This window comes from Patagioenas fasciata, chromosome 1, assembly GCF_037038585.1.
Source record: "Patagioenas fasciata isolate bPatFas1 chromosome 1, bPatFas1.hap1, whole genome shotgun sequence".
Classification (NCBI taxonomy): Eukaryota; Metazoa; Chordata; class Aves; order Columbiformes; family Columbidae; genus Patagioenas; species Patagioenas fasciata.
The window spans coordinates 148,468,789-148,496,039 of NC_092520.1; the positions used below are offsets into that span (position 1 = coordinate 148,468,789).

The 27,251-nt window shown below is 39.5% G+C and overlaps 1 protein-coding gene across 8 annotated transcripts in view; it reads right to left on the bottom strand.

Moving 5' to 3' along the window:
- BICD1 (BICD cargo adaptor 1) overlaps positions 1–27,251 on the bottom strand; it is a 182,211-nt gene that overhangs the window by 44,107 nt on the left and 110,853 nt on the right. For all 8 annotated transcript variants that reach the window (XM_065857295.2, XM_065857261.2, XM_065857268.2 and 5 more), the window contains exons 3-4: positions 6,466–6,618; positions 2,621–3,058 (exon numbers count right to left, since the gene is read on the bottom strand). In XM_065857295.2, the coding sequence (XP_065713367.2) occupies positions 2,621–3,058; positions 6,466–6,618 (591 nt within the window). The remainder of the gene's footprint in view (positions 1–2,620; positions 3,059–6,465; positions 6,619–27,251) is intronic.

The following is a 27,251-nucleotide window of genomic DNA, read 5'->3' on the forward strand; positions in this document are numbered from 1 at the left end:
TGTCGGAATCTGGGACACAACTTTTTTTCTTTTTTTAAGAGAACTTAATCCAAGTTTTCCAAATATGACAGTGGCCTCAGGAATAGGGGAAGCATCACCATGGAAGGAAGAGTCCCAAGGCTTTGAAGATGAGATAAAGAATTCTTCCCACTGGGAGACAAACACACGGGCAGAGCAGAAAGCTTTGAGCTTTTCTGAGAAAATCTCAGCACACGAGAATTTTCAGCAAGACGTTTGTTACTTAGTGGATTTAAAAGATAGAAAGGGAACATGTGCAATTAAATCTCTGCTAGGGATCAGCAGAAATCATAGAGCAGCAGCACTCTAAAGCTGCAGAAGGAATTACGTCTGTCATACTAATTTTTTTTTGGTGAAGGTGTCTTTTTGAGATTGAGGGGTAAAAAGGTCTGCCATACACGTATAAAATGGCAAATCTAAAGTTTGCTTCTCTCAAAAAAGGAATCTGTCCTATAGACATAAAAATACTTTCCAAGAGAGAGTCAATTTTTTAGCAATCTGTCAGGGTACAGCCTTTTCTGAGGAAACAAGAGGAACAAGACATGGGTGAATGAACAGCACATGGCAAAGACACTATGGAAGAGAAAAAATCCAATTTTGCTGAAGAATCACCTATTGTCAGCTTGAACTTGATTAAATCTCCACCTACTAGGAGGAGAATTTTTGGAGGAATTTTTCACATTTAATTCACGTTACCCAAGGTGAGCTGATGCAACTCAAGAGGAAGGATGACCAATTGAAAAACAGTGCACATCAGCATTTTACAGTAAGCCTTTTCAGTATCCAAAGAAACCAGGTTACCAGCTGGGTGTAGTCCTTCTTTTCAAACCTTCTGATAAGATCAGAATGCTGAGCAATGATTGTGGCTATTTGTGTGAGGGTGCTGGGGCCCAGCAAAACCCCTGTGACTGAAAATGCTTACATTTATTATCTAGGGTGCTTCTAGGATCCTATGACGGTGAGCTTGTGGCTAGTGACTGTCAGAAGGCCAACTCTTTGTTTAAGAAGTGTATAATAAATAAATAATGTTTCAGTCAGAGACAATCAAAACATTTGCAGTGTCTTTTGTTGATTCAGCAAGCTCAATATTTAATTTAATAAAATGAAAACAAACATACCCAAACAATCTTGGGTTTTTTTCATTTCCAAACAGCTTTCACTCCAAATTTATATTGCATAAACTTCAATGAAAACTCTGGTTGGAAATGCTTACACTATATTCTAAGATGTGAACATTTCAAAGAATTTCTTCTGAAGCTGTGCTTTTTAACATTGTATTTCTCATTTAAATTGAAAGCTGCATATATTTTTATATGTGCATATATTATACACATAAATGTACATATATATACACATTCAGATTTATACATATATATATGCAAAAACCACACTGTTTATATTTTAATACTGGAAAAGTTTCTGACATAACTGTTCACAGGAATAAAGTTCCAAATTTCTAGCTTTCTCACTTAAATTATGTATGTTTTGCATCAACGTTATTTGTGCAAAGTACTAGATGTCATCAATGTTTGCCATGTCACAGCTCAGATCAAAACTTTCCATGGTGCATTTGACAATGAAGTAAAGAGAATAACTAACTCTTCAGCAAATATGGGACAGATCACATAGGGATTTATTGTTCTCTAACAAGTGCTGAAAATTGGGTTTGGTCTATTTTACTTCCAAATCACCTTTTACATTGTAAGCAGTAAAGGATTTGCATTTAGTCTCTTTAGAAGAGGCACTTTTTGGAAGCCTACAGCTAGAAAATGCTGGATGTTTCCTTGATGCTGTCAAACCCTTTCAAGCTCTAGTGGCAGAGTAGATGCTCAACAGCCTGGACAGTGGGACCCCTGCTCTGTGTGGCATGGTCCCCCTTCTGAGATGATGTCAGCATAGGGCCTGCAGCTTGAGTTTTTACCTGGCTTGCATCCCAAGCTCCTATTCCAGTTATACCCAGGCTGGGCTTGGATGAATAGAGAACAAATGCTCGCTGTATGGTCCCCAAGGCACCCCCTACAGCCTGTGCATCCGCCAAGACTGCCAGGGTAGACAAGGGCGCTCTGTGACATCTCACACGCCACATGCTCTCCGAGTGCACGGTTATTAAGAGGAGCACTCCTCTCCTTTTGTTCTCTCTTGACGGTAAGCCAAATCTTGTACAAACTGAATTTAATGTCAAGAACTCCCTCTGACTTGCAAGGGAGCATAATCAAGTCTGTCTGTATTTTAGTGGATATTTTTCCAGATACTTTTGGTCGTTCTGAAGAGTAACTTGTTCCACTTGCAATTTCGGGGACATTTCCTGCTGTATCAAAGCGGGAAAAAAGAACCTAACCACCTGCAATCACAGCAACCAGGTCCCTTTCTCCTCTTTGCACTAAACATCTGCTTAAGTCATAGGAACTTTTTTCCAGACAGATAATCTGTTTACTAGGGATATTTCTAGCAAAATATGGATATGAAGAAACACCAAAGCAGAAGTCCAAGAACAGGACATATGGGGTCAAGAATATCACTGAGGGAAATAATTGCAAAAGCTGGCACTAGGTTCCATAGGATGTGTGTCTAAGCACTCCAGGACATTAAATTCAGCTCTTACCTGCATAAGTTGCTGCTTCAGTTTCTGTATTTCTGATATGTTGAGCTCACTGAAGAGGTCAGAGACAGGGTGCAGAGATTCCCCTTTCCTACCCATGGGAGTTCGGTAGTCACCGTTGAGTTTCACCAGAGGCCCATGGATATGTCCATTCATTTTGTCATCATTGTTGGGCTCACCTCCATCTTCTGCAAATTTCAATCCATCTACTGATATATTAATATGGTTATTATACATACTATCATTGAGGTTGATATACTGGGAGAGTTCCTTCCTCAGATTGTTCTTTTGCTCTCTTTCATTTTTTAAAGTTTCGAGGGCTTCCTCCAGCTGGTGCTCAGCAATCTCCTTCAGCCGGATGGCATCTTCTAGCTGACTATTAAGCAACACTGTCTCCTCCTCAAATCGTTTAATCTCATGCTTTAAGCCTTCATATTCAACCTGAATTAGACAAGACAGAGAACATTCATAATACTAAAACTTGAGTCATGAAAACCTGCCATTTATCAGCCTTATTGAAATAGGTGTTACAGAAAATACAGCCTGAAATACTAGACATTGCCTGTAGCTGCAAAGAAATGGCTGCACAGAAAAAGCAAGTCAAGCTTACTCTGTTAAATACTCCATTGCTCGCTTTTTCAGCATGGCAAAATCAAGAAAGATAACACCTTTTTTTCTGAGCACCTTATGACAATAAACAACATATTTCATGGAAAGAAGGATGTTTAGTAGCAGATATCCTGGTAACAATTGATTTATTATGAATTGCCATAAGCAATGTTGGTATATCATGGTATGTATAGATCTCAGGTTAACATAGTCTGATTTATTAACTGCAAGTATTGTGAAGATTTCTTCTTCTGTAAATTCTTACTGGATGCAAAGTCGCTCAGGCATGGATACTTCTCAAGTATCTGGTATCTTAGTAGTGTTCAAGTACAAAAAACGTAGAAGAGCCTATTATTGATACAATCAGTTTAATCTCCAAGATGCTTCAAATTGTTAGAGATTTTTAAAGTACCAGGCCTATGCATCAAACATCCACCCACACAATCCTTGTGCTGTGTGTTGGGAATAACATTTTGGAGCACTTGGCAACCTGGTTGCTCTGACAGTGCTACCAAAGTGCTTCCCCCTGTGGCCTGGTGTAGCCCCACCAGACTTGGAGGGACTTGCTCATCTTTCTCCTTTCTCAGAGGGCAGGCCCCCTGCCCCACACCTAATCTGCAGAATTTTATCAAGGTATTTATCAGCAGTGTGTACTGAGGAAAAAATAGGTGCTTCTTTCTTCTTTAAAAGGCAGCTCCCCCATTTATTCAGTCCTTTCTATCACACCCAACAGGAAGCAAAGCCTGGGTAAGTAAACCCAATCTAGCTCAAAACCAGTTGCTCAGCAATATCTAGATGGCACAGCTGATCCCTACTGCAGAACACCTTCCCTTGCTGGGTCTCTTTGTTTCCTTGGAAAATCCCACAGCAATGAAAAGCAAGAGCTTTGTAAAGGCCCTTGTCCATGATTGACCAACTCTTCTGGTAAAAATCATCATGCTTTGATTTTTAATTTAATTCTAATCATGTTACTCATCCACCTTTTCATTTCTGAATATGAAAAATTCCCAGTTTTGGGTGAAATAATTCAGTAGTTTGGTGAAACACAAAAGAAATACTGACTTTTCATGCTTCCATATGAAAGATTTTTCATTTAAGGTATTTTTCATTCAAATGCATTAATATGCAACATTATCTGCAATTTCAAAGCATGGTCTTGAATATTTTTTATTTAACATATACATATTTAAACAAACTATAATAAGGTTCTGGTGAAAACAGAAATATCAACCCTTCCTATTGGAGTAGAATATTTATTAACCTGTCAAAAGTCTTGTACTCATAAGCCTTTGGAAAGGCAAACTTAAAAGCCAAAGCACTAATTTTCAAACCCAGAGAATGAAAACATTGCAAACAACACAGAAAGTTCCAAAGTCATATTGGAAAATGTTAAATAGAAAAGGAAAATCCCTGACATTTTTAAATCGACATTTAGGAACTTGGTATCTTCTCTGACTGGAAAAAAAAAAGGTCCACCTGAAAAATTATTAAATCCCATCAAGTAGATATGTTTATATCTTAAGAACATGTAAAAAGAAACCTTTTCAAATTTTAAATGCATATTAAAACCAGAGATCTGTATTATCTTTATGGTTACCATCTCATGGATTCTTGTTTACAAAGCTACATAGTACCCAACTCAGATAATGACAGTTTAGCACTAAGACTTGTAAAATGTGGTTTTGTAAATTAAAGTATTAAATACAAAATGCTCTTGAAATTTTATCTTGTAGATCAAACTATTTTAGGAATCGTAAGTGCATGGACATGTGATGCAAAATTACTGATTCTTAATGCCATTCAAAATGTCGTGATGCTTTTTCTCTCCACAGACTGTTGGCATTTGATTTCATTAAGATGAAATATTATGACAAATAATAACGCTTGTAAACAGATTTTCTTCAGAGGGAAACTAGGACATTCCATAAAGGAGTCTTCCATTTCCTGATAGTGTGAAAATGCCTCCTATGAGGTGTGTGAGGGAAAATTCCATGCCTCAAAAGGCAATTTGCTGGCTTAGTAAATAACTCTGACACAAAGATGATCTGCTATAAATTCAGTTTCAGGAGTGTGAAAGCCTGGGTCCCTTCGTAAATAAGGAAACGATGTACCTGTTCCTATTATCTGCGTATTACCTGAGGCACAGCTGCATTGTTTTAAATGTTTCAGTTGCATTTGTGCTGGAGCAGTAAAATAGCAGTAAAGGACAGCTGAAATTATACCACATATTTCTGCAGAAATAAGGTAGCTGTGTTGCCAGGCTGCCATTAAAGACTGTGACAGTCTTGGTTATTTGATAAAAGCCCAGCCTGAACCAGGCAGTAGGTTGGGATATAAACCAGGGGCTGCAACACTAACTGGTGTCACCAAGTGCCATGTTATGCCGTGCCTAAAAGGCAAAAAGTTTTACATCATCCAACTTGGATATTTAAGTAACAATCACAGCAAGTTAACTCTTCTGACATGAGAACAAATCTCTTCTGTTCAATTTAAAGGACACCTGTGTTCCTGCTTGTGTGCTCAGTGGTATATACACCCAGCAGCAAAGGGAGCTGTGCTTTTCCAAGTGGGGGAGAACAGACCCCAGGACTGCTTAGGTCTGGATGCAATGGGGCTGTTTGTGGTGGTGAGGAAAACAAAGGACAAAACTAGGAACATCTGACAGCCCTTCACCTGTGTTTGAAGCTTGCTAAACTGGTGGGTTAGCGTGGCTGAGAAGAGGGCAACAGCCATGCTGGAAAATCCAAGAAGCAGGAAAAAAAAAGGAGAATGAGGGGATGATTATTTCCTCTTTTCTCTGCTTCAGAAGAGGAAAGGATGTGCAGGAAACCAACTGAGAGGAAACGGAGGGTTGAACTCTGCCGCTGGGCACTGAGTTCAGCATGCAGGGAGGGAGGAGAGGAAAAGCAGGAAGTGAAAAGATGCAATTCTATCTATTTTAATAATTTGTCTGCTATTACAAAGTTCTGTAACAAAATATTCCACCAGGATTTTCCTAAAAGTAAGGTAAGGGCTTCCCCATATGTCAAAAATTACCAATGACACTGTTTCAGAAGAAGCGTTTAGTGAAAACCCAGCTGAAAAAAACAAAAACCAAACCAAACAAACAAACAAAAAAAAAACCAAAAACCAAACATACAAAGAAACTTCTATCAAAGTGCACTGTGGGATCACATTATGGAAACTGGAGAAAATGGTGTCATTTTTCAGCATAGTGTCTGGAATCTTTCGATGCTTACTTGATTCTGTTTCAGTGTGGACACCAGCTTCTGTAAAGTGATGTTTTCTTCTTCAAGCTCAGTGTAGTCCTGCAGGAGTCTCGCCTCTCGAAACTTGTACTCTCGAATTTCATCTTTCATTCGTATCCTCTGTAGTTCCACCATTTCATTATTCTGATGAGAGAAAATGCAAGTATGTTACCATTCGTGCACAGCCACTTTAATGATGAATGCTGTCTTTGGGGAAGGTAAAACAAAAAATTTATCCTCAAATTGAATTGATTTAACAGTGCAAATCAAAACTGCATCACCTTTTAATCTGAGGCCAAGCAGTAATTCCAGGTGTGCTGGCAATGCAGCAATGAGAACATCCGATAAGGAAGCTCAAGTTAAAACAGTTTCAAGATTAGATGCTTATTGAAATGGAAAACCTGGCAAGGCTTTATCATCTCATTAGTTTTATTGCTCTGCAATACAGTTGGATTTAAATAAAACTGCCACCTGTTTTCCACCGAAGGATGCTTTCTGCATTCGAACAGAAAAGCGATGAGTGACGGCATCTGTTCTGTAAAGACATCTGTTCCTGAGCAAGGTGCACTCACATGTTTGTGTGGAGGCATCAGAGCAGCACATAGGCAGGTGGGGGGACCTACCAGGCAGCTGTCAAGTGCTTGTCAAAAACCTGACAAATGCTTTGCTGTGCTGAGCAGGATTACACCCCGCGAGTCTGAGAACACACAAGGTCACCACTTTATTTTTACCATTAGCATATACAGTTCCCAGACAGCCTTATGAGAGAAGTCACAAGGGATCAGTCTTACAAAAAAACTGCTTCCATTGAATTCCAGTTCTGACTGAGTTTGACATAAAGGGTCAGGTTATTCTGGAGAGACTCTGCTGACACGACCCTGGTGTAAAATGCACTACGGGAAGATGGAGTTAACACACCGCTGGAAGAGAACAGTGACCGACACGGTCGGTAGGAGCAACTTCCCCCTCTACTCTGAAGAGAAGCCTGCATTTTCATGATAAATAGGAACAGGCATAATTGGTCATATCTTCTCTTGGCCTGCAGGAGGAACCTGAGCATTGCCACAGCAGCTGGTGGAGGGAAGCATGACTGTAACACCAAAGCTGGGGTGTCAGAAAGAGCACACCTGGGAAGCAGTGACGGGTTTCTGTGAAAGATGTCAGTGTGGAGCGAGAGCAAACACTGACCTGAAAAAAGTCAAATGTTTAAGAAATCGTTACAATAGAAACTGTAGTCAGCAAGCCCTGAGTAGATCAACGTGTACAATTCACCCTCTGGTACAGAAAGGTTAAAAATCCATGTTCTGAATGGAGGATAAACAGAACTTTGCTTATCGTCTAGGCTAAATAATTATAATCCCCTAGAATATAACATTGCAAAGCATGGCGGGGTGGAAGTTAATGCAGGAGTTACAAAAGCACGTTTTAAAATGAAGCCTTTTTGTTACAGAAAAATAAAAACCATCACCCTCCTCCTGGCAGCTAATTAACAAGAAATAAATAAACTACCTAATTCCTTATCTGAAGACGACCAAAAAGATGCTTGGTGGCAAAAGTGTCACAGAGCACTAGATTAAAGTAACCTTCTGCAAATATTCCTGCATCCATCACTGCCTAATGAACCTCTGAGTGAACTGCAAGATTGGCACTGCAGATGATTTCAAGAGGTAAAGGCACCTTATACCTCAGGGCTGCCTATAAACATTTTGTTTCTGTCAGCATGTTCTCAGCTGTGGCTGTTATTGACGCCAGCTAGGTGTGGGTATACATGTGGGTCTGAGGTAATATGTGGGCAACACCAAATGCACAACTCCGCTGCATCAAGTGTAATTAAGCTGCTCTGCAGCTCTCCTGGCGTGGTGATCAGCCCAGGGAATGAAAAGCTAATCGGCTGACATCCATCCAACGCACACAGTCACACTGCTGGTTGAAAGGAAGGTCTCTCCAAAATCGGAGGAATTAAAAAAGGTGGCCAGAGATGGAGGATCTGAGCAAAGGATTTTTCCTGAATCCTGACATATAATTTCCCTAACAGAGTACAAGGCATGCTCCTTTGAAAAGGCCTTGAAAATTAATTCTGTAAGGTCAGAGTACTCCTTTTTCTTTCCTATTGTTGCAGGAAGAAACAAAATGCGAGCTATCAAATGGCTGGATGGCACCACCACTTCCTTCAGAAGAGAGAAATCACATTTCTTCACCACTTACAACTGCTGCTTCTCCTACATAATCTTGGAGGTATAAACAGAACCATTTATAGCGCTCCTCCTCTTTTTACATACAGAGAAACTATCTTTGCAGAGCAACCTCTATTCATCATTGCTCATGACACTTGGTTAAGGAAGAAACTGCCAGTAAGCAGGGTATATTCATTTCCATCAAATGCTCCGATTAAACACAGTAGCTTCTCACAACTCTCTATTTTTATTTTGAACTACTTTAAATCTCTTCCTTGAGCAGACAATACACAGTTATAGAGGACAGATCTCACTGTACTGATACAGTGGCAGTAAAATGAATTTTTTTTTATTTGGCCATTGCATCAGTCCTCTTCTGATGTGGCTTGAACTTGTACAAGAACAGTATGAGAGGACTGAAAAACACAAGGCAAAAGGAGTCTGTCAGCAGGGCAGTTATCTGTATGAGCCACTAGAGGACAATGTAACCTAAATTATTAGGAAAATAATTTGTAATTAAACTTTACTGGTAATCAAGCACCGAACATTAAACTTGCAGGATAGGGCAACTGAGCCAGATGCTTTTACTAGGGCACTGCCTCAGGATTTTTACATTTCCAGAAAGGATTCCCCTACAAACTACTGTATCTGTAAAAACCAAATTAATCCAAGTAGTAGAGCTAATGATAGATGAGCAATGTTTTAATGGCTATAAATTATTTTCAGTTCCAGTCACCAGCTGAACGTTGTGCAACAGCTTTAATGGATCAGTGCCAAAGAAGGAAAAGGCCTTTCTGTGAAACTTTAGAAAACAGACTCCTTGTCAGCGTTGCATCTAATTATACGTGAGCACTAACTGTGGAAGAAGTCAGTCACATAGCTCAATGCGTGTCTAACAAACCTACGTGTAACAGAACAGACCATGAGAAATGAAAACAGAAGGCTCAGTTGAGATAAAGTCTGTTCAGGTCACCCACCCACTAGTACTTAGACATATTTTCAGATTTGCCGAATATGAAAAGCAAAAGACATCTCTAGGTTTTACAGGGGCAAGGAGCATATCTGTACAGTACAACCATTGCTTCAATCCTGACAGGCCTCTGAGCATCAGTGGAATATAAATATTAAACTTCTGTATTTCTTACCAAATGTATGTGCAATATATATTACTATATTCTTCATTTTTGGTTCAGCGTAGACTTTTAAAATGCTGTATTCCATACGTGACACACAGAGCATGTTATATCAATTGTGTGTATAGGCACATTGTAATGCATTGTGTAGTATCAAATGACTGCAAATAAGAAGGTACTTCAAAATGAAAGCATGGAAATAGCTAATTTTGAAAATTATAAGGACTTTTAGATAAAATCATGATATCCTGACAGTCTTTTTTTTTTTTTTTTGTGTTGTTTTCAGAACAGCCCCAGTGTTGCCCAAAGAAGCAGCTTATTATAGCCTTGTGTCCTCTCAGCATATCTAAGGAAAGCAAACTGAGCAAGGACAGTGACCTGAAGCTGGATATTCTCATCTCAAAGATGAGAAGTCAGCTCTGGTTGATTTCTTGAACTGTGGGCCCACAGACTGAACTTATTGAAAATGGATGTTTTTTGAAGCCTTCTTTTTAAAGTGAATGTAGTTCCATTAACTACTTTTTGTTCTCCCCCGTCTTGGTGTATATAAAGGACTTACTTTATTTCTGGTTTTTGTCCACTGTTTTTTGTCCCAAACAAAACTGGGCAACTGGTGGTTTAGTTTTTTTTTCCTACATTTTTTTCATATACATTTTCACAGAAAGATTCCAGGTCCTTACTGCAGTAAAACATACTATTTTTCACACTGCAAATCAGCCTCATAGTCAGAAATTAATTATATGCCCCAAACTGCCCTGACTTAGTCACTACTTATCTATTGGAAAATATAAGCCATAGTATGATCTTGTGTGTAACTTTCTAATTTTCATAGCTTATGAATAAGAGAACAATGGAAAATCTATATACTTCCAATTTAATAGCATTGTATTATAGCTGATGCAGTATAATATCCCATTTGATCTGATGACAGTTTTATTGTACTAGCAGTAAACTGAATGTAATAGAAAGTTTATGCTGAGACTAATATCCATGATCTCATGTGTTTGTTGACAAGTGTCACTGTTAATTTGTATGCCATGTTTACTTTACTCTGCAGAGGAAAATAACACATATATTTTTAATAGGAAAAATAATAGTTATATCCTAGACAATACAATTCAGCTGGGGTTTGAATTTAACTACAAACACACTAACTTTGCATGGGGAAGCACTACCAGCACAACTTTGGCCAAAACCAGGTTTGGGGCTTCCTTCAGGATCATTTCATCACAATATTAGCCCCGCTTATAAATTATTTTGGCTTCTTTTTAAATATATTGTTTGCATCTACTTGGCAACATGCAAGTAGAAATAAATTCATGAGAAATTAATGAGGAAAAAAATAACCAAAACCTGAAGTATCTTTGATTCATTACTTTTAGAATACACAGAGGTACCCTTAGAAACTTCAAAGCCCAATTATATCTCCTCTTCAGAAGCCTCTAATGTGAATTATGGGTACATTTCTTGTTTTCCATAAACAACAGAAAATCTAATTCTGCATCATACAGAGAATTCTTCTCACCAGGACGACACAGCACGAAAGCCACCCCTCCTTCTTTCTGCTGGTGGGAGAATCTAGAGAGCAAAATAATACAAGGTAAAGACCCAGCAAGAGATTTGCCACGTCAGGGAGAAGACAGACGGAGGAGTCAGCTGGGTGGTCTGCAGGGAAAACCAGCTTGCCCCGACTGGTCCTGATTTTTCATTCTGAAGAAATAAAGGGAATTTGAGAGAAGAGAGGATGAAAGGGGGAATAGAAGAGCGAGGAACATTTTATTTTATTTACCATCAACTTTTTAAAGTCCCCAAAGAAGGTCCTCTAGACTAGCCTTAAAGTTTCCCAATTTCATATACAGGAATACTCACGTTAAACTGAAAGAATCACATTTTCCATTTTTCCAGAGATATTTAATACCATAATGGGATTTAGTGGATGATCCAGTGTGACCTGGTCTGACCCTTTTGCAGAATTTGCAGCCCAATTCCTCTGATTCATAGATGTAGACACCTAGCTAAGCAGGGACAGAGCATCTCTTGCAGAACCATTTTTGCTTCTCTTTCAATACACAGATCTCTCTATATCCCAAAATAAATTATTTCAGAGATTCTTTTTCCTCATTGTTAAAAGTCAGCACGCTTCTTTTTTGATCTGAATTTATCTGATCTCATCCTTCAAATAGTTTCACTCAAGTGTTATCATTAGAGCTCATGACATTGCATCTGATCTAACCAGCTGTATTGGCATACTACTTTAAAAGCATGAATACAGCTTCTATTGTCCAAAACCAAAAACCATTAACTTTTGAAATTATATGTGATTCTGATATTCTTTATCTTTTGATATATCATTAATTGTCTCAAAACCAGAATAAAAACTATTGTGCACATAATATATTTGAAAATACATCTGTTGAATAACGTAAGTACCTACAATCTTTCCCTTCCATGGATTTACTTACAGAAAGACAGCACTATCAAATACAAGGATGAAAAAAGCCATGTATTTGTTAGCTATAGCATACTGAATAGAAGCCAGATCAAGACAAATTATGTTTCAAGTTCCTTCACCAGCAATGGCTCTTAAATAAAGCATTTACAATATATCTAATAATTTAATAATCTGAAATGTTCAATGCATTTAATAGGAATCACTAAATCTAAAGAGGTAAGGTGAATTTCTATCAAGGGCAATTAAATGGCCCATTTATGTGGTTATCACAGAGTATGAAACCCATAATATTTAACATTGTAAATCTTCCTACATATAAATCCCTATGAAATATCTATTTTATTGACTTTCACAGATGAGTACATATAAAAAGACAAAACTAAGGAATGTTCTGGTTATTTAGGTATACATTTTTTTTGCTGAGTATCATGATCACATAATATTATAATGACTTCTTTATAAACTGATATAAACTATACATCTCTAATAATACATATGTATCTGAAAATTAATGGTTTGATTTGACTGCATTTATAGCAATTAATGCATTAGTATTAATGCATTAAGTATATGTCAATCACATGTTAATTGTAATTAATTATAATTAATATTAACACACTATCACAAACATTGCTGTAGTATTACTAATTCATTTAAAGAAAGATAAACTTTACCCAACTAAGCTGTATTATAACAGCATGCGAAGAAATTAAGACTCCAGGGTTATAGCACAGTTCAGTTAATATGATCCTTCTGCGTATCTGCAGAATGATGTAATACATTAACATATGATCATTACAAATAACAAAATATCAATTGACTGGAAAAAGTTTTGCCATGAGAAGGACATTGTGGAGGTCATTTTTTTTAAACTTAAAACTCTGCTACTCATCTGTCCCCTGCAGCTCTACTGGCACTAAACATTTCTAAGAAGGGGGATGATTTATTTTTAAATACCACACTGACTGAAAGTTGATGACACATCCGTGCCTTGGAGCAGACTGATAGCAACATCTTGCAAATGCAGCACTCTCGACAAAGAGTCTTCCCACAGTCCATTCAGGCCTATGCTGGTCTTTAAACTTCTCCCAGTACCGATGGACAAAACCATATCCACCCAGGGGCCGGCCACAGCCCAAAGGCCAGTCCCACTCTCATTTATAGAATCACAGAATCATTTAGGTTGGAAAAGACCCCCAAGACCATTGAGTCCAACCATAAATCTAGTACTGTCAAGTCCACCACTAAACCATGTTCCTAAGCACCACATCTATATGTCTTTTAAACACCTCCAGGAATGGTGACTCAACCATTTGCCTGGGCAGTCTGTTCCAAAGCCTGTCAACCCTTTCTGTGAAGAATCTCTTCCTAATAGTCAATCTAAACCTCCCCTGACACAACTTGAGGCCATTTCCTCTCATCCTATCAGTTGCCACTCAAGAGAAGAGACCAACACCCTCCATGCTACAACCTCCTTTCAGGTAGTTGTAGACAGTGATAAGGTCTCCCTTCGGCCTTTTTTTCTCCAGGCTAAACAGCCCCAGTTTCCTCAGCTGCTCCTCACAGGACTTGTGCTCCAGACCCCTCATCAGCTCCTTCCATGCCATGTTGTTGCTGCTACCTGCGCAACCCCATCTCTGCAAGAGCAAGAGGGGCTCCCCTGGGACCTCCATGCTCTGGTCAGCGTGAAGAGCACGGAGCAGGAGCGTGCCACCAGGGGCGGACAGTACAGTATCTCTTAACATCACACTTTAGCTGAATTATTTTGCCACGTCTTCATTATTCCCAGTGCACTGAATAGTGCTTGAGCAACAAATACCTGTGACTGCACTCTCTGAAGTGGGGCTGTCACTCACTCTACATGACCAATCATGCCATGGCTGACTGGGTACTATTATAAATATACCAAACCCAAATTGCTCTTGCCAAATTAGCTCAGGAAGAAAAAAAAAAAAAAAGAAGGAGGGGAGGGATGGGCCTGGGGCATTTTGGACTGAACGGCTTTTTTTTTTTTTTTTCCCCCACCAATTCCAACCTTTCCCATGAAATATCCACAATTTAAGAAGCCAACAGCAGTGATTCTACATGACAATGCCTGAAGGCAGGCTCTTTGATGGAGGATCCACACAGGCCTTTTCAAGCTCATCAGGAAACCAAGAGCTGGTTTTAAAGCCTAACTGATCACTTGGGAGAGGCATCTGCCAAGTTATACATATCTCTTTGAGAGGCCATCTGTCAGGTGCAAAGTGCCAAATTTCCTTCTAGACCCAAAGGGGCACCAGCCAACTAACACAAGAGAAGTTGTGCTAAAAGGGTGTGGGTCTGTGATCAGTTTAAGCTCAGCAGAACCACAGCTGCTGCCTCCAGGTCCTGACCCTCCCTTGGGCCAGCGTTAGCTTTCACATCATAGAATCATAGAATAGTTTGGGTTAGAAGGGACCTTCAAAGGTCATCTAGTCCAACCCACTGCAATGAGCAGGGACATCTTCAACTGGATCAACAGCCAGATCAGGGGCAGCAAGCCACCCCAGAAAACACACGAACAAAAAGTTAGTTTTAATGGTATTTATACTCCCTGACACTGCTGACAGGTGATAGTAGGAGGTAAAGAGTGTGAATACATGCCATCTCTATTTTGGATATGCTTGCTTCACAACAACACCTATGTGCTCTACTGAAGTACCAGAGGCAGAAACTTGGGTCCATTAATATAAATTGTAAAATTTATATAGCCTCTAGCATGACTAAGATTTCACTGTATGCACTGAAATGTTGAACAGGGAGCAAAAAAGTGAATTCCCAAGGATGGAAAAGAGGAAAGAGAAAAGACATCAAAGCACCTAAATAAGAGGGGTGAGCTTGAGTATTTTAGCACCCATTGTACTTGAGAAAAATATGACCCTGTTTATTGACTGCTTGCTTTTGCATTGCTTTCTGCTGTCTAACTTTTGACGTCAGGATGGTTTCACAGCTCCCTGTGGTAACAACTCCATTCTCTCATGTTCCAGGCATGGAGCTATGCTCCTTGTCAGCTTTCCATTCCCTGTGACAACTGCCTCCCCCTCCTTAGGACTCGGAGCTATTTTAATTGCAGTTCGCTGCTAGCTCAATCCTTCCTTGTATTCCTCATAGCAGTAATCAAGCCACACTGTAAAGGGACGCACGTGCCGGGCCAGGGCTCTCGGCTCAGCCTCCCCACCCTGCGCTGTGTTACAGCACTATCCAAGCTCTGCTTTCATCAATTTGCACGCTGAGACAATCTTTGGTCTTGTAAATACCAGTTAGATGTTGCGACATCGATATGTGTGAGCACTTGCTTCTGCTTTCTGCTGCAGGAGGCCTGTGCTGCAACACCGTGTCAGAGCTCGGGAAGCTGAGAACATGTTGATACAGAGACCTAGGGCTGGGCAGCAGCACTAATAAATCTGGTCCCTGGGACAGTGCCATTAAATTAGTAGGGGGCTGAGTTCAAATTAATCAGACGTGCAATTAATTCTGATCCTCAGCTCACGAAAGATCATAAAAATCATAGAAAAACAGATCTCAAAGGGGCCCCTGGGCAGCCTCTACTCCATTCATCTTTCCCAGAGTAGGAGCAACTACATCTATGTCATACCTGGTGTCTGTCTAATCTCTTCTTAAACACTTCCAATGACAGATCCCATCACTTTTCCCAGAAACTTGATTCCTGACTTCACTTTTGCCTTTGTCAGAAACCTATTTCAAATGTCTAACCTGAACCTGAATCTTTGACACTGCAAGAGGAAAATGGTGTTTTTTCTCCTACACACAAAGGCAGGAAAACAAATGCATCTGTTCCTCTCTGCAGGAGTCTTCGATTTACCCACTATACCCATTTTCAACCACCCCTCCTCTCCTTTACAAACAGAAGAGCACTTGAGAAGTGAGTATGCCAGATAGCTCCTGTCACCAAGCAAACTCATTAGATGCCCTTGCACGGCATACAGAAGAAATGTAGGGAGATAGGTGATGATGACAATGGTAACTAGATGTTGGAGGAAAAAGGAGATCCTAGTTGACACTCTGTATTCCTTCTTGTATCGGTTCCTCACAATGGATTGTGAAAGGGGAAATATATTAAAAACAAAACCAAAAAATGGTTAATACGTTTTAGAAAACAGATTGAATAAATAGCTAACGGATACAAAGAAACTATTCACAGATACAAATCTATTTCAAGCAGTCGTCTGCTGGGACATTCTCTATTGTGCTGCAGCAGAGCTGCGAGAGCTCAGCATCAAAGGAGCTCTTTAAGCCCGTGATCGTAACAGAGCTTCTCCTTCACAATTATTCCTGATTGCAAGCTGCAGAGGTGTTTTAAAAGCTCTTTATGAATCCGCACCCACCACTCTCCCAATGCCAACAGACTATTTCAAGTTCCCCTTGAAGAATATCAATACATGATAAAAGGTTGCTACAAAAGAAGAAGCAACAAGAAAGTTAAACTTCAGTAATTCTTCTTCTTCTCCAGTAGGACAAAGATATGGCATCTTTAAATAAACACGTCTTTGCCACAAAATTCAAATGTTATCATGTAGTCAATTTTGTCATTATTAAGCGAGACTATTTACTCAAAGTCAGAAGTAAGTTCAGTAATTAAAATCCATGTAACATTACCCATCTGCTGCAAAAAGAAGCATGGCATTCTGCAGTTTATTTGACCTTGTGTGCAGAACATCCACCCACCCACCCCCCACTTATTCTTCTCTGGAATAAGCAGAAACATCAATTCAGAAACAGGAGTTGATTAATATTAAAAAAGATTAAAATGGCTTGATGACTAATGCCTTTTTTTCCTCAAAAGCTTAGCATTTTTATTTTAGGTAATATATTTGAGGGACTTGGGTGGCAAATATAGACGAAGGTAAGTACCTCATCTGTCTGTAAACTACGTCCTTTAGGACTGAAATGTACACGTAATTTTTATACACTGCAGTGCACATGGTAATTCATGAATACAAATGCCTGCATAGAAGATTTGATAAAGTAAACTGCGCTACAGGTTACGTGAAATTATTTTATATGGACAGTGAAAATACCTGTAGTCATAAAGTGTATCTGTAACACTGTAGTAATCTTGATTGTTCAATATAAATTGGTTTGAAACCTGATCTTGGTTTTTATAATCCGCCCTTTGCTTATTTTAATACAGTCTGCAAATTTCACAGATTTACTTTATATTTACATGTTACAGACAACGGTAGTGATTTTTACACTGACAGTTTTCTATCTTGTCCTTAAAAAGCTCAGCAAACACAATACTTGCTGCTGTAAATACAAATGTAATACATGCCATAAGAACACAGTGCAAGGGCTGAGTATTAATGCTATAATCTCTGCGAGAGTTACTCAAGCATGTTGCTCATGGCAGCACAGCCTTAGAATTAAATTATTCTTTTGGAAATTGAATAAACGCTGAATATTATTCACTGCCTGCAATGCATCAAAACAGAAGAGAATGCCATATTTACTCAGAGAGTAAAATATCCGTTGAACTATGGGATTATTCAACCTTGGATATCAAAATGATGCTTAAATCTATTTTTTCCTGTTCTCCTATATTGCACTTTAAACCCATTGCCCTTTTCCTTTCACCATTTGTTTCCACTGGACTTCCATCCCACTCATGATGGGTGTTGGCCTGATAACAGGAACCTTCTGCTAAAATGGATTATTGAATCATTAATTAGATACAGTTAAAAGAACCGAATTCGGAACAACCACAAAAAAACTTAAAAACAGCCCTTTAGTTACCTAAAGATAATATTCATTAAAGGACCGATAATTTGCTATAAACGCTTTGTGGCAGGAAGAACGTGGTGTCTCATGGTAAACACCAAGTGATCTTGGTGATCCTTAAAGCAAAGGGACTCGGCAGCTCTTGGAGCTGGGCTGCAAAGTCCCAAGTGCAGCACGAGACGGAAGCAGTTTCCTCATACTTGCTCAAGTTGTGCTCAAGGACCTTGGCACACAAAGAACTGCTCTTTTTTCCAGATTTTTAGAAATCTAGGAAAACAGGCCCATGTGAGAAGCAGAGAGGAAAACATTTTATTTCAAAGACATGTTCACCTAAGCCTTATGTATCTCTGTATCAGTGTTTCCAAATTCTGAACTTGGCCTTCGCTCAAGCTGTGGAGGCTGCTGATGACAGCGGGGAGAAAAGGGGGTGCCAGGCCTGGCCCCCCTTCCCAAGCCCTGGGCAGTGATGTCCCCTGAGGCGCAAGGGCACCCATGTGTAACAATGGAGCACTGAACTGTAAATCTCCAGTCACTGATAAGAAAATTCCGTGACAGTGAAGGATTGCAGTCCAAGGCCTTAATTGCTCCCTCCGCCTTCTAACATCCCAGCAGGCCACTGCTGATTGATAGCTCATGCTCCCTTTGGTTTTTCTGTTTGTTTCTAACTGATTTTTAATATAAAATATAACAAAAAACTACAGGATGGCTCCAAGGCCATTACAGCGTTCTTAAATTTCCTCTGAGTTTTTAAAGTACTCAACCAAGACCCTGATATCACGTCACTACTGATGACATCCAATATCAGTTTCAGCAAATTACTATTTAAATGCAAGTTTTTCAGTTCTTATTAAGTTGCATGCCCAGTGGCTTGATACGGCACAAGTGAATTCAGTTATAAACTGGAAAAAAAAAGAAGTGCAGCAGAATAATCAATCTAGTAAAATGCCATCCATACTCAGGGAGGAAAAACAACATCACACTTGAACTAGGTCAGAATTCAGACAAGCAAGAGGAATAAGATGAGATTTATGAACTCACATTCGTTATTTGATCAATATATTCCACATCATACCTACACAGTTGTGACCCATTCTCAGGTTTTTCATCAGTTAAACATTGCTACCAATGTCTACAGGGAAGATGACCCAGGCTGCTAACAATTCCTTGGGCTCTTAATTATACTGAGGCTGAGTTTACCCAGCACCTCAGCTAGAGAATCGACTTTGCATCTTTCTGATCTTGTATGCCTACATACAAATATATCAATATCGATACCGATACCAGTATAGATATATATAGATATATATAGATAGAGATGGGACATGCATCATGCCTACACACTTGCACCATGGTCTTTGGGCAGTGTAATGTAGGACATTGTCAAAGACAAGGGCAGAATTGGAAAAATCCCCCAAACAAAACCACTGGTGTAATCACAACTTTTGGCAGTGCATTACCCCTGTCTGAGACTGCACACTTGTTTAATAGCCTCTGACTTTGTTCACACAGAAGTCTCTGTGGCACAGGTAATTTTTCTTCAGCTTGTACAAAGGGCAGCTACCTCTTGTGAAACACTGAAACCATGAGCAGAAAAAAATCAACCCTGCAGCTGCATCTGTCTGTCCTTCGCTCTCATCCTCCCTTGATCAACGGAGCCTCTTTATGATTGAGTGGACAAACTGCCCCAGTATGTGAACCCAGTATATGAAATTAAAGCGCTGCCCATTTTCGTCTTCCAGAGTATGGCAAGAATTGTTTTGCAGCAGTTTGGAGTGCACTGCAGGGACAGCATAGCTACAGCAAGCACAGGGCAGGGAGCTGAGCCACTTTAGGAAAAGAACATCCCCATTACAAATCAGAGACATCAATTGTGTGAGAAGTACTGAGTCAAAATCCCTGGGTTTCCATAAAGTATGGATTTCTTTCTATGTGCAATCCAAAACCTCAAGTTAAAGTTAAAAATCTATTTCTGGTCTTGGTCCAGAGAAAGTAGGAACAACCGCTTTCCCTGTGGACCCTACCAGCTATCATCACTAAATGGGAAGCTTCTGGAGGCAGCTCTCACATAGCAGCAAAAGAATGAATAACACATCAGCCTCTGAATCCTAAATGTTTTTCCCCCACTCTCTTGAGCCCCTCAGAGATCACATTAGTTGCGTTTCAGGAGCACCTGGACAAAATTCACATGTACTCTTTGTTTTTAGCCTAACACGCTATGTTATCACAACTGCATCTTCTAATAGGGCCTTTTTTTGGTTACTCTTATAAATATATGCAGTGAAAAGCCTATACATTTTCCTCAGTCAGTCTCATTACAGGACTGGAGCTGCTTTAGCACTGTTCTTACAGGCTGCTGTTTGACCCTGATAGAGGTGGTGTGTTATTGAGAAACTGCTTTACTCAGTAAAATACATTCTTAAGAGCAGGCATACTAGTTTCCTCAGAGAGGAGACAGATTTCAAACAAAAATGAACATTCCTATTCCAAACAGGCTTTCATTTTCTTTCTCATCATTCCCCTGGAGAAGTGTTTGGGTGACCCAGAGAACGCCCAGTGAATCTTTTTGAACTACTTTCCTCAAATGTAAACACTGTACCGAAAGCTTCTCCTGCCAGGACTTGTTCTATACCCAGCAATAAAAATATCCCACCCTGCCTAACACCACCAACAGCTCAATTTTTTCTCTCCTCTACCATTTGTGGTCCTTTTCCTTCCCTTGCCAAAATGTTTCTGTCTTCTGCCTCTCCAATCCTTACTTCTCACTCCCCTTTTCTTCAACAAGAGTCATGAGCATGCTGAATGTGCAACACATACTAATTTCTCTCAAATATCTCTCATTTGGGTTAAATGGGGGTTAATAAAAGACACACAAATGTGACATACAATAGCTAAATTCTGAGTGGCAAGAAAATAAAAAGAAAAAAAAAGATTGTTAATCTTGTCAGCTGCTCATTTGCCAAACTTCAACAACAAAGTCCATTAGTACTCCAGCGATGACAAATGTTTTAAGCTGTTTATTTATTTGCTAAAAAAGAAGAAAGTATCATACCTCAATGACAAAACTCAGAAACAAACCATCACCAGCAGTCTATGCCACCATGCTATCTGTCCTGTGGACAGAGGGACAGACTGGCCTCTAATATTGTGCCCTGAAGCCTTATGAACCTGAGGATACTTTCTGGCAATTAAGCTTTTGTGGGTTGGTTTTTTTTTGTTGGGTTTTTGTTGCAGGTTTTGGGTCATTTTTTATAATCAAAACTTTCAACTTCCCTCTTCTTTTTAAGACCATATTCTCATATTCATAAGAAAAACCTAATTAAGGAAAACCAAAACCAAACCAACAAAACCAAACCAAATCATCATTTTGAGAAAGAAAACCCAAATGTTGGTAAAATAGTTGTGATAATTCTTGGCTCTCAGCTTGCCAGAAGGAGAGTCTGGGGAACGATAGTGGATATAATTTTTTTTCTTCATGGCGCAGACCCCCCACTAGGTGAAAATACATATTTTAACATATATTAGCTAACATGTATTAATTAGCCCATATTAAAAGCATACAATGCAGAAAGTCAGTCATTATGTGCTTGCATGTTACACGTCTGAGTTGAGCCTCAACAGATGTTACCAATGTAACCTGTTAGCCCAAGGATTTTAATAGCTATCAGCTAATACCTGGAAAAAAATATGTCTTTTTTTTCCTTTATGTTAGACAAAGACCTGATGTTTGCTTGAAATTAAGGGTATTAAGTCAAGGTGAGGCAGAGTTTGACTAATCACACCTGAATCTCATTTTCTCCCACTGGAGAACTACCTTCACACATTTTACTTAGGTGTAATAGACTGTGGTAAGAGATGCCCCATGCCACAATCTCTAGCATTAGCCGCTTTCTCTTCTACAGAAATCCTAAGTCTGATCTAAATTCGGAGTAATCAGGGGAAGAATCTGGATGGGAAACTTTAGAATACTGTCAGTTTGATGAGCTTTGAATAGGATCCAACATTTCTGGCTAGCGTGGGACTGGAAGGGGTAGGGTAAGACGGCGGCAGATTGCAAAGCATACACCAGCCTGTGGCACAACTATTTTCTTGCAGCAGCCCTGAGGTCAAGCTCCATCCTTCTGCCAGGCCCTGAGCAAAACCAAAGGCTTCCCCTTCTCGCAGCCCCGGGAAATGGCTCAGAGACTGGGCTCCTTCTGACTGTACCCTGTATTTCATCACACCCTTACTGGTGCTGATTGAGCATTGCGCTGATAAGAAGGACCGTGAAGGCTCTGGATAAAGCATCTTCTGGCACAGTACAGCTCTTTGAAAACACTGAAATGCCATGGTACTTGTTTCTGACAGGAACTCTTCTTTGTTTTCAAAGGTGAAAGGGGACCGCTTTATACAAGGCAGTCTCCATTAATATGGGCTTTCACAGCAGAACAAAAGCCAATGATGCCATTTTTCCTGCTTAGAATTTCAATTAGAAACTTGGATTTAGCACCAGTACACAGTTTTGAGAGTAACTGTGAAATGGGAAAGAAGAGTTGATGTAGAAGGAATTTCTGAAAATGAAAAAACCTTTATTTAAAGAGAAAGCCAGTTGTAATACTCTATAATGTAATAGCAAATCAAAAAGCATGGTAGGATCTTTAAATACTCCATCAGGGAAAACACAGAATGCTGCTACTATTTTCTGTGTTTAAGCATGCAAAATAGATGTGAAAGAAAGCTGCTACATGACAGAGTCTGGGTCTTCTTTTGCTGGATATAAAGAAGAACCCAATAGATTAATACTAGCACTGTTAAAAGCTCTTGAATATCAAAAGCATGGGAAAAAAGATCACAATATTTGAACCTTGGGTAGGGAAAGCAGTACATTTCAGATAGCTTTGTGGATACCAGAATCCCAGGAATTTCTGAGCTTTAGGATGCAACACAAACTTCCTCCATCATCTCACATAGATCACCAAGTGTCAGAGGAACCAAGAAATGCAAGAGGGCAGCCAGTTATCAAAAACTGGGATCTCAGCCTCTGTGCCTCAACTTCCCCATTAGGGGAAAAATCGAATTGTAGGAATTTTGTACAAATTACGCACCTTAAGAATTTAGAGCACAGTTAAGATGCAGTGCAAAAATTTGTTTATCAGGTAAAACAATACATGCATTTATATAAAGAGGTAGTAAATTTGTAAAACATGTCTTGGTTAAAAAAAAAAAAAGTCTTCTTGCAGGCATAATTTATTTCCATAGTATTTTATCTCTCATATGAATAAGATTAATGTGAGCTATAAGAACAGACTGCTTAATTTATCTCACCAAGTATGCAGGGAGCTGAACAGATGGCACCACCACTGAAGTAACAAGGGGAATCACTAGTCCTTGCTTATCCAGATGAACTTTATCGTTTCCACAACATTAGAAAATGACTCACCTACAAAATACAATGTTCTGAGGATGAGGTAGAAAAATTCCCTCTTTTGCCCCTGGAATGGAAGATCATGGAGTGTCTAGTCATCAGCATTACACTGTTAGTAGTTCTAAAAGGAAATCACATACAGAGATACTCCATTTCTGCTAACTTGTGGTTTTTCTATTTTAAAGACCACTTATTTGATAGAGAACGTTTATTCAGAATGTATGTGAACTATGTGCAGTCTGCTGGTAGCTGCCTCAAGTTAATCTGTGTCTTGGTAGGCGGGGTTCTTCTGGATAAGATTATCTTGAACTGCACATATACCCTTATCTTGCCCATAAAGAAGACTAGTTTAGAGCATGATTACTGTTCACAGAAAAAGCATACATGACAGCATTTATAGGGAGTCAATGTTTTATACACAGAAGGCAAACTATGGCTGGTTTTGAGCACGTTCAAATTTATACAGTCATATGAAACACATGGATGGGGGCGGGGAAGGAAATACCTCATTCATAGTGATAGAGGGAACTAACATTTTAAGGGTTAACTAACCACATAATGAGTGCCTACTAACAAACTAACACTTTAAGGGTTAGCCACACAATAAGTGCTTAGTTTAGAATTTTATGTAAACAATTATGTTAGGAAAAACAGAACCCCATCGAATGCCAAGATAAGTAGTTTTACAGCACCAGCTGTAAACTTGAGGAGACAAGATAACGATTTACAGCAAAAGGGGGTGCCAGTCTGGTTTCAATCGACTAGGCAGCTTGGGTTCCAGTCAATTCAACATAATGAGCCAAAGGTAAAACGTTCACTGTGACGAAGCTGAAGAAGCCATCATCGAAAGACCCCCAAAGACCCCTTCTCAAGACCACCAGATGGCACTGTGCAGGTGCAACAGGGAGGGGTCAAGGAGGAGACTATGGAAATTATTACCTGAGACTCATTTTAAGAAGAAGAAGGGAAAGGTTATGAATATGTATAAGCATTCCTGGGGTTATTATGAATATGTAACACCTTACTGTATTGAAGCACACCTCCTATTGTTAGAAGGTGCACATGAATGGTGGAACAATCCCTCTTGTGCCCGATGTCGAAATAAACATATCTGCTTTATAACCTCGTGAGTTGTAAAGTTTTATGACTTTATAGGTTGTAAAGTTGTTTCCACGCGTCAATAGCGAGAAACAAAGCTTCCTTTTCCTTGCTTATTTATCCCATTGTGCTGTATGTTTCATACTAAAAGAGAAAGGTCTTAAACACAGGAGTTACAGGAGCACTTCCCTGCCTGGAGAGTACGGCAGAGCCTTTTCAGAAAAAGAACTTTTTATAACTATTTTCACTAACGGCTAGAAATCACAACTGAGATTTTAGGTGCTGTATTGCACAAGAAAATTAACTCATTTGTACTGAATGGAAGAGAGCAGCGTGGAGTCTGTGTTTGGGGTTTGTCTGGGTTGTTTTTTGTCTCTGACTTAGCATGCCAGTGTGCAAATGGTTTAACAGCAACATGTAGCAATTTTTAGTAGCAATTTACAAACAACAAGACAAATATATACTAGATATAGTTCAGCTGAGGTCAGCAGTGATGCATTAGGGATTAATTTCGGCCAAGGTCTACAAACATACTGTGCAGACAAACAGGTCTTTGATGCCTCTTGATATCTAGATGAGACCAGTTCCAGACAAAAAAAAAAATCACAGCACTTAAGATCTCAGAAACTTGTCCTTCACATAAGCAGTTGAAAAGAGCAGGTCAAATTAGGCCACAGACTGGAATAGAGCTTCTAAAGTCCAATCTGGCACCAAGTAAGATGCTTCTTGTAGCCAACTGTCTGTACCTTACAGAAAAAAAAAAAGCCTCCCAGGGTAACTCTTGCAGTGTAAGGCTGGAAGTGTTCTCTCTGTTTCAGAACTTTATTCCAGTGCAAATCTTGCGTTCATGTTTTCACAGTAACTACGAAGTTTAATGTCCTTGAAAAGGGCAAGTGCACAAAGCTGAGGAATGGTGACTTTTCTATGATGGCACAATGCTGCAGGGTATAATCAGTGCATTCCCTGAATCTTATAAGGGATTTCTTAACTCAGTTGAAGATGTAATACATGCCTGAGTTTGCCTTCAGGCTATTTTTACACTGAGGATAGTCAAAATATATGTGTCTGGCCTGAGTAAGGTATAGAATTATTAAAAGTATAAAGCTACAAAATATACTAAAAGTCGATAATGCACACAAAAGGAATACAGTCCTCCTGGGAGGTAACACACGGAAAAGACGACGTACCTGTAGTTCTTGCTTTACTCAGAAAAAACAGAGAGTGAGATGTGCAAGAGCCATTTCCTGGCTGACAAAAAAAGTGGTGCCATCAGCTCTGAATGTGTTTTTCCTTATTAGCTCTTCTTAAAACACAAACACCAATCCTACTTACCTTATACAGCAGTGACCTGGGCAAAAAAAACAAAGCCTACCAACAAATCAATCCAGAGACAAGTGTGCTTGTGCAAGGCCCAGATACAAGCCCTGAATGTTTGTTATCTTCATCAGAGAAGATGCTCTATTAGTGCTTTGGTTGTTCTTTCACGTTCGTGTCCCCTCATAACTCGTCTGCTGTCCTGCTTATCCGCCCCCAGAAAAGCCACGCTGGAGTCCCAGGAAATCCATCCATTTCCTCTGGGAGAAAAATCCTCTTTGAATTAGCCCCAAATGCTATCATCAGGTGCCAGCCAGCGACCTGGAATCATGGGAAACCTCCACTAGGACCACATTTATTGGGGTCTTTGCCTTCTGAAAGCCCAGCCGCGCATGAGTGCTCAGTACACACCCAGACACGTCTCCATCATCACTTTTAAACCTCCCAGTACAACTACATCTTAGATCTGGTTGGATTTAACTGGAGGGATAGGATGTGGCTTGGACTGTGTGACAATAGTATGAGATAAATAAGTTGTTTTAAAGGAAGTCCGAGGCATCTTTTGAAAAAAACAAAATGAAATACATAAATACAGAAAAATGTTCACCTTGGGTAAACTATCTGCTATTAAAATAATTTGTCTATTCTGCATAACGGAAGTTCTTTAAATAAATGACATTTTTACTTTTCAGTGAAGCTTTTCACTCCAAGATATGTGAAAATGCAAGGTACTGGTACTGCATGGACCTGCTGGCTGTGAGGACAAGGCTCCACCACATGTACGAGTAGAAGTTGCAGCACTGGGGGAAAGGTGGGAGACAGACACTTTGTACTACAGGTGCACTTTGCTGAAGGGCCAAATTAGCGCTTCAGTGCTGCTTGTTCTTTTCTAAAAGAAAAGTAGCAAAAACTCTAGGAAAATACTAAATAATAATAAAAATAAATAGTGTTCTGGAGAACATGAAGATCATTACCAAAACAAATGAAAGCAATTGTATATTGCATATACAACCTTTCTCAGACCAAATTATTTTTCCTCACCCTTGGCTGAACAATAATAGGCTATCAAGGCTGTGCAATAAAACCCCACACTACACAGTGAAAACCTGAGCAAGAAAAAAAAATCTGAACCTAACTGGAAAACAGTGTAGCTGAAAACACAGTCCATGTATTCACAGAGGAGGCAGCAATAAATCATGCTTAGAAGTTAACCCCGATCATGCTGAAATAATGAAAGTTCCTGATGCATTACAGATGGGAGATGGAAGGCAGAAAGCCAAAGGAGGAGAAGGCACATGGCTTTGCACCCCAAAAGCCCCTGAGTTATGTGCTTCAGTGGAGGGAGTGACATGTGTTTATTTTACTTTGCTGTTGTTTTCACAATCCCTTTTACCACACCAATGAATGACACCATTATAGGGCCTGAACTGTTTTTCAGCTGTAGC